At 42.0% G+C, this 8,814-nt stretch overlaps 1 protein-coding gene across 36 annotated transcripts in view; it reads right to left on the reverse strand.

Moving 5' to 3' along the window:
- Positions 1-4,822, reverse strand: part of CLASP2 (cytoplasmic linker associated protein 2) — a 185,624-nt gene extending 180,802 nt beyond the window's left edge. For 13 of the 36 annotated variants that reach the window (XM_059390665.1, XM_059390663.1, XM_059390658.1 and 10 more), the window contains exon 1: positions 4,551-4,820. In XM_059390665.1, coding sequence (XP_059246648.1) covers positions 4,551-4,745 — 195 coding nt within the window. In that variant the 5' untranslated portion in view covers positions 4,746-4,820. Of the gene's footprint in view, positions 1-4,550 lie in introns of all 36 variants that reach the window. The other 23 variants (XM_059390652.1, XM_059390661.1, XM_059390656.1 and 20 more) reach the window with 3 other exon arrangements.
- Positions 4,823-8,814: the final 3,992 nt, after the last annotated feature.

Below are 8,814 nucleotides of genomic sequence, written 5' to 3' on the forward strand. Positions count from 1 at the left end.
AGTGACTCTTAATCTCACAAAACAAACTGAGGGTTGCCGGGGGGGAGGGGGTTTGGGAGAAGGGGGTGGTATTATGGACATTGGGGAGGGTATGTGATTTGGTGAGTGCTGTGAAGTGTGTAAACCTGGTGATTCACAGACCTGTACCCCTGGGGATAAAAATATATGTTTATAAAAAAAAAAAAACATAAAACAAAAGTGTACCTTCTAAAAGATACATATAAAATACAAAAGCAAAAATAAAAACATTAAATATATAAATATAAAAGTATAAAACATCAAAATATTACAAAAACTAAAAACAAAAATAACATTTTTTAACAGGTAGAAAAACAGAAACTCTAAAAAGCAAATTCGGGGCTAAGACCAAGCTTAAATTTTAGGGTGTTTTGAAGTCCTAAAACAGAAATTTTAAAAGGTTTATAAAATTTTATTAATCCCAAAACAAGTCCCAGAACCTTCAGGGTCATTTCCCCATTCTCTTTCTCACTCTCTCTTTTCACATCTGAATCACAAGTGGTTTAACATATCTGAGTAACTAGTGTGATGTCAATAAAATCACACTCAAGTTGTCACATTGGCTGGAGTTTCATTCTATTCAGTAGGTTTAATTTTCCAAATAGTTTAAATCAGAAATGTTGTCAAACAACAGCAAAGCTAAATAAATGCACAAGATAGAAACCCAAAGAGAAATATCAGGTTATTTTTATTTAATTATATAAATAATAAAACTATTTCCCTCCAAAATAGGAGGGAAACAAATGACAAAATTAAAGATCCTGATTAATCCTAGATCAAGTGAGGGAGACAAGACAGAAGTATAACCCAATATTTCTACTTCTAGACATATACCCCAAAACAGTTATTCTAAACAGAGGGAGGGGGTAATACAACACACTATTATTCCTTGAAGCTGTGCAGCCCAAAGCGCTGCTGTCAGCCATTCAAGTAAATGAAAATCCTGTTTGAAATTATCAGCCTAGAACCCTTCTTTTGCATGGTTTTAGTACATAAGTTTTTCAGCTGATAAATCAAGGGACAAACATGCTTTAATTTAGATTTAACAAACACTGAGAGCCTGCTATGGGTATATATTCTGGGGGGGTGGGTACATACCCAAAGGGGAATCTTAAGAAATTCCAATTCCTTTGATTTTTAAGTAAACTCCTCCATCAATTTGCCCAGTGTATGACAGACACTTGAGAAAGGCAATTATCCTTAATTCCTCTCTCTCAACCTGACAGGAGGTCCACTTGGCTCTATCACCAAAGTGTATCTCAAAATCTTCCACTTCTCAACATGGCCATTGCTACCAAACCAGTCTTAGCCACCATCATCTCACTGGTTCTTCTGTTGCTCCTTTACCGTCTACTCTCCACAAAGCAGCCACCCCTCCACATAAAATCCTCCAATGACTTAGAATAAAATCCTGTAAGGCTCTTTCCACCTGCCCCCCAATTTCATCCTTCTTAACACCTCACTCACTTATAAATTCTAGCCATGTTGTCCTTCTTTATGTTCCCCCACAGAACTAGGGCCTCCACATTTGCAGTTTCCTCTGCCTAAATCATTATTCACTCCTGTATTTATTTCACATCATACCCAAATTCACCTCACTTTCTTGACTACCTGCATCCTGCCCAACACTCCCTATTACCTTCACTGCTTTTTTCTCCAAAGCACTTACCTCCTCTAACATACTATAGATTCTAGTTATTTATCTTTGTGTATTTCTCTACCTCCACTAGAATCTTAAGTCCACAAAGGCAAGGATTTTGGTTTTCCCACTACCAGATCTGAAGTGCCTAGAAGAGTGTCTGCTTATGGTAGGTCCTCAATAAATATCCAAATGAAGCTAAATGAATGAGCTTTATTAGTCTTACTCATAGCTGGATCTTCAGTATCTAGAACAAAACCCAGCATATAGTATAATCACTCAAATTTTTGGAAGTAATGATGATTATTAAGATACTCAAATTCTAAAATACTATCAAATCTGAAGAAAATTTTATTTTGTTCAGCATAGTTTGAAATTTAAGTACAGGGGCGCCTGGGTGGCTCAGTGGGTTGAGCCTCTGCCTTTGGCTCAGGTCATGAACTCAGGGTCCTGGGATCGAGCCCCGCATCGGGCTCTCTGCTCGGTGAAGAGCTTGCTTCCCTCTCTCTCTCTCTGCCTGCCTCTCTGCCTACTTGTGATCTCTGTCAAATAAATAAATAAAATCTTAAAAAAAAAAAAAAGAAATTTAAGTACAATTCTCTATTTTGTGCATGATACACTTTTTTCTTAAAGACTTAAATATGTGTCATTGCACCTTGGATAAAAAATGATGACCTAGTTTGATAACTTAGTTTTTAAAACCCGAACAGGAAACTAACCCAAATGCCCTCTAACAACATCAGAAAATTTATATACAGCATTCAGTAGAAAGAAGAGAACTAATGATTCAAGAAGGAGAAAGTAGAATTGATGAATAAATAACCTTAAGTAGGCAAGAGACTATGGAATCCAACATTCATGTAGAGGGACTGATTTAGTAAGTGAAACAGAGAAGAAGGCAGAACATATGGTACAGCTGTAAGGGAGTGTGTAGATAAGGTTGCAGAAGCCTGCGGCAGTTTTGTTCTGATTCTGGAAACTTCACTGTTCATAGCAGCGGTATGAACTATGGTATCTAGTAAGGAGCATGGAGAGAATGTGTAGTAAGGAGATGAGAACCTGCATCAGATTCCTAACAGGTTCTAATTCTTAAGGACCAACTGAAAGGAAAATACAGCACTAAGAAGCAGTGCTTAAAGACATTAAAGAAAAATTGGGATACTGTGGTATCACAGAAGCCACAAGATGTGTTTCAAGAGATGGGACTGTTCAAATGCACTGATGGCACATCTTCAGAGTGAAATGGTCCAAAGCCAACTCACCATGGCCGACACAGAAGGTGACACGATGGTACATCTGAAGAGTGAAACGGTCCAAAGCCAACTCCCTGTGGCAAAGCAAACACCCTATGGCCAGCATAAAAGGTAACATCCTTCACTTGGAAAGGAAAGCAAGCATTGCGGAAGAGCTGACTTTCTACAACAGCTTATGTTGCAACATAAAATCAATTATCTTGAGTGTACATACGTCCTTACAGTGTAAGTAAATTTAGCTTGTTTCTCCCAAAGAAATAATAACCTCCCAAATAGTACTGATATAGTATTAAACATTAACGTTTTCTAAAATTTTTAAAAAAGATAAATAATGCAATAATATGTAACAGAGCATCAAGTTGGTTAATTCCCATATGGTTTATTATCTTCCTAAAAGTCAACCCCTTCCAAAACTCATGTAAGTTTCGCCATTAAATCTGCACAGTAAATGTAGAGTTTGACTTTCTACTCTATGAGAATACAGCTTTCAAAGTACAGCCTATTCGCAGGACTATTAGTATAAATTACTTAGAATCACTTCATCTGTAGATTTGAGCCAGCATTTTAAAGCAACACTGCCACCAGAAGACTGGAAAGATAAATAACTGCTAAAATCTACAGTACAGGCTAATTACAGAACATTTACCTGGTTTCTCAACCTAGCTTTATTACAGCCTGCCTACTAACAGCTCTTCAAAAACACTCATTCTTCTCGGAACTCGGGATTTTTTCATCAGCTAAGCCACCAAGACACATTTCACTAGGTCACCTACTAGCACACAGGTTTCAAATCCGAGTCAGTCTTCAAGTGCAGCAAAACAAATTAAGAGGGAGCGTTGAACTGCTTTCTGTAGACAATAAATCAAAAACAAATACATAATGCCCTGTGGTCAGCATCTTTGTATTAGATTAACGGTAAACTTAATCAGGCACCCGACTAAGCTCTAAAGATCCCTTAGAGACGAAGAGCACAACCTTCCAGACTCAAAATGTATAAAAGAAAAAAAGAATCAAAATTAAGTAGGATAAAAAGCACTAATGAAAAGGGATTAACTTGACACACTCTTTTGAATTTAAAAATTGTATCCTAATGTCCCGTCCTTATCTAGATAGTGTTTACAAGGTAGGTACAAATGCAGTCTTCAAGCACTTCATGTATGCAAAGCATCGATGATTTTTTTTTTTTAAAGATTTTATTTGACAGCCAGAGATCACAAGTAGACAGAGGCAGGCAGAAAGAGAGGAGGAAGCAGGCTCCCTGCTGAGCACAGAGCCCGATGCGGGACTCGATCCCAGGACCCTGAGATCATGACCTGAGACGATGGCAGCGGCTTAACCCACTGAGACACCCAGGCGCCCCCGATGAATTTTTTTAAATAGGTGATTAAACCTTGTGTCCTAATGCCAAAAAACTGCGCACTGTGTCACGGAATCGCTGAATTTGTCATTGTTCACAGCTGGGGAAAACTTGGTCCCCGGCTTGCGTCCAAGGACTCCTGAGCCTACAGGTTTCCCCTTCACCGGGCGGTTCCGAGGCGCCCAGCGCGCCCCGGGGGCTCGCCTGGGGGCTGGCGCACGTCCGGGATTAAAGGGCTGGCCGGAGAGGGCGTGCCCGGCCCGGCCGCGCCGCCGCCGCTTACCCGGTAGTTGCTCGAGCCCACCCAGCCGGTGAGCGCGTCGACCGTCTTGCCCAGGCGGCCCAGGTCCTCCTCCAAGTCCGGGATGGCGCCGGGGGCGCCGAGATAGAGGAGCAGCTCCTGGCCGACCTGCAGACGGCCGCCGACGTCCTTCTGTTGCACCTGGGCGCTGAAGTACTCCATGCTGCGGGGCTCCATGGCCGCCCGCCCGCCCGGGAGCGACCAACTTTTGCCGAGCGCCGCCCAGCCGCCAGAGCGGGTCCCCGCGGGAACGGGCAGGACGCGCTCGGTCCGGCCGACGCGCGGCTCGCGGGGCGCGGCGGGCGGCGGGACTAGCGCCAGGCGCCGAGCGGCCCCCAAACTAGTCAAACTCGGCGCCCCCCGCCACCCAGCCCGCTTTAGAGGCCGCGGCTGCCGGCTACGTCAGCACGCGCATGACGTCAGCGCGACGCCGGCAAGCGCCCGCCTTTCTCGGCTGCCGCTTCCCGGCGGCGGCTGGTCGGGAGGAATCTTCTGGGCGTAGTGGGACCCCTGGCGGGAGCTGGGGTCGAACTGGGTCAGCACCTCTGTAAGAAAGGCTGGCCCTTATCGGGCACGCACTATCACAGCGTCCTTCCCTCACTCTGTAAAATAGAGAAGTTTTCTTTTGCTTGAAATCAGTACCTGGGAAAGTTTCTGGCACGAGGAAATCCCACTTCCCCATCTCCACACTCGTTTTTTTGTTTTTGTTTTTGTTTTAACCTTGTAAGAATACACTTCCTTGTAGGACACCATGACTCCTGCTTCCAGCCACCATCGTCGGTTGGGTCACCATGTAATTTTTTTTTAAAAAGATTTTATTTATTTGACAAAGAGATCACAAGTAGGCAGAGAGGCAGGCAGAGAGAGAGAGAGGAGGAAGCAAGCTCCCTGCGGAGCAGAGAGCCCGAAGCAAGGCTTGATCCCAGGACCCTGGGATCATGACCTGAGCCGAAGGCAGAGCCCTAACCCACTGAGTCACCCAGGCGCCCCTAATTCTTTTTGTTTTTAACTGAGGTTTAATTTACATGGAATAAAATACACGTATTTTAAGTGTACAGCCCATGAGTTTTGAGCAAATGTATTCACCAGGGTAAGGACAGCACTGACGAATATACAGCACATTTCCACCACTCTGATAAGTTCTAGGAACTTCCCAGTCAATAACCACTCCTTCCCAAGCAATTCTAATCTAATTTCTATTACCTTAGCGTAGTTTTTCCCGTTCATTTTTTAAAAAAGATTTTATTTACTTTATTTGATAGAGAAATCACAAGTAGGCAGAGAAATAGGCAGAAAAGTAGGCAGAGATAGAGGGGGAAAGCAGGCTCCCTGCTGAGCAGAGAGCCCAATTCGGGGCTCGATCCCAGGACCTTGAGATCATGACCAAGCCTAAGGCAGAGGCTTTAACCCACTGAGCCACCCAGGCGCCCCTAGTTTTTCCCGTTCTTTAACATCACATTCCTTCATACAGTCTGTAGTCTTTGGAGCTAGACTTCTTCCCCTTAGCGTAATGTTTCAAGATCCACCCAGTACAGTTGGTATTTCAGTAGTCCTTCTTTATTGCTGGGTAGAATTCCATTGTATGGAAGCAGTACAACTGTTGACCCATTCATCTGTGTATAGACCTTTGCATTTTCAGCTTTTTAATAATTACATATAAAGCCGCTATAACCGTTAGTGTATAAGTCATGGTGTCGACACATGTTTTCGTTTCTCTTGGGTAAACACCAAGGACTGGAATTACTAGGTCTTCAGATACGCAGGTATTAACTTTGGGAGAAACTGTCAAATTGTTGTTCAAAGTGGCTGGACTACCTTAACAATCTGACCAGCTTGAGAGTTCAAGTTACTCCACATTCTCCACCCTATTTAGTATGGTACGGTTATTAGTTTTAGAAATTTTAGTGAGTGTTCCTATAACCAAAAGTGACCACTGCTCTTGGCCCTCCATTCATCTTTCTGAACTCGGGGATCACACTAGATAATCTTTAAGTCATAGGAAAAGTAAATAGTCCTCAAGTTATATGATAATACTGTGGTGTTTGAATAACCCTGGAAGTACTTATAAAATGCTTGGTAAACTCTGGTTACTATTACCCATATACACCTGTGTGTGTTTTGTTAACTCATCAACAAATATCTTCTGAGTACTTGTTACATGCCAGACATTGCCAGAGTCCACTGATACAAAGTTCACTTAAATCTCCACCCATGACATACTCGAATAGAGACCCCCCCCCAAATAAATATAAAAATAAAAAATCAGTATTTCCAGGATGCTACAGTGGGATAAGCAAAGGGTTTTGGGAAGCTTAGCTGAGAGGTTACTTATTTAGAAAGTACCAAGAATGGGAGTAGGGGAGTTGTTAATCAGGGAGGGCTTCCTACAAGAGGTTATCTTTAAATTGAGATTTGAGGGTTCATAGGAATTAACTAATTAAGGAAGTGGTTTCCTGGGGAATAGTTTATCTATAAAATGTAGTTTTGGGGTGTCTGGGTGGCTCAGTGGTTAAAGCCTCTGCATTAGGCTCGGGTCATGATCTCAGGGTCCTGGGATGAAGCCCCGCATAGGGCTCTCTGCTCAGCAGGGAGCCTGCTTCCCCCCTCTATCTCTGCCTACCTCTCTGCCTACTTGTCATCTCTGTCTGTCAAATAAATAAAATCTTTTTAAAAATGTAGTCCTGTTGTAATACTATAAAATATAAAATATAAAATTTCTCTATATCACTGTTGTCTATCATAGGTTAAACATCATTAGAACAGAAAGTTCTCAGACTTTCTAGTTCACAGCAGTTAGTGTTTCAGTCATTTTTTTACACACCTCTATACAACAACAACAACAAAAAAGTAAGAAATACCACCTACTGAATAGTAAGATCCAAACAACTTAATGAGTATTCATATCTTAGTAGACTTATGAAAAATAATGCACAGAAATTGAGAAAAATACATTTCTAAAGATTTATTTATTAATTTGAGAGAGAGAGAGAGAGAGAGATTCCTGGGAGGGTGAGGGGAAGAATCCAAGGAGAATCCATGCTGAGCGTGAAGCCCAAGGCAGGGCTCAATCTCGTGACCCATAAGATCATGACCTGAGCAGAAACAAGAAAGAGTCAGATGCTCAGTCTACTGAGCCATGTAGGCGCCCAGAGAAAAACACATTTTTTATTTTATTTCCAATAACCACACTTAGGTACTTATGAAATGTCTGTACCTCTTGGCACTGTGCAATTTCTCAAACCATGATTCAGATGGGATTGATTCTGCCATCTTCATTCTGTTGTACATGGACTTCCATGCTGCACAGAAAACAGCATTGCAAAGATAGGACATCAATGAAAGACATGTACCACAATTTAATGTTGAAACTGTTGAACTTTCTGGAGCCAGTATGGTTCACATCATGTCTGAAAGATACCAGATATACTGTTTCCCTCTAAAATTTGAAATATCCTGGATTGCTCTAGGTGAGCTTGCTGCAGCACCCCGGGATGCCTGAGCACACAGTTTAGAAAACTTAGCAGACAGATAACCTGACATAACCCAAGTTCTCAGAGAGACAAAGAACAGGAAACATGAACAGCAGCACATGTAGGAAGAAGGTAAGCTCCAATGAGAACTGTTTTACAAAGGCTGTTGCCTGAGGAGCTCAGCTTCACTTATACTAGGTCTTTTACTCCTCCAAGCAATCCCATATGGAAGGTATTGAATCCTCACTTTAGAGGCAAAAAAGCTGAGGCTCTGAGGTTAAGTCTCCAGTCTGTCTCATGATTTCAGATGCATGATTAAAACAGAGGATGTCTGGCTTCTATGGTCTCCCAAATACATAATCTTAAAGGAAAGAAGATGAAAAAAAATTTTTTTTGATTAACTACCAAAATAATAACAGTCCTTGCATGACATAGACTTTCTTTGAGTTTCTCTATAATATTTCCTCTTAGAATGTGTTTTTCTCTGAATTACTATTTTATTTATTTATTTATTTAGAGAGCATGTGAGCAGGGGGAAGGGCAGAAGGAGAGGCCGAGAATCTCAAGTTGACTCTGTGCTGAGTGTGGAGCCTGATGTGGGGCTCGATTTCACAGTCCTGAGATCACGACCTGTACTGAAGCCAAGAGTCAGATGCTTAGCTGCCTGAATCATCCAGGCACCCCTCTGAATTATTATTAAAAAGAAAATGATAAGGAGAAGAAGGAAATGGGTAGGAATCTTGGGAAAAAAACAGCATAGGAAATATCTACATTCT

Source organism: Mustela nigripes, chromosome 2 (assembly GCF_022355385.1).
Source record: "Mustela nigripes isolate SB6536 chromosome 2, MUSNIG.SB6536, whole genome shotgun sequence".
Lineage (NCBI taxonomy): Eukaryota > Metazoa > Chordata > Mammalia > Carnivora > Mustelidae > Mustela > Mustela nigripes.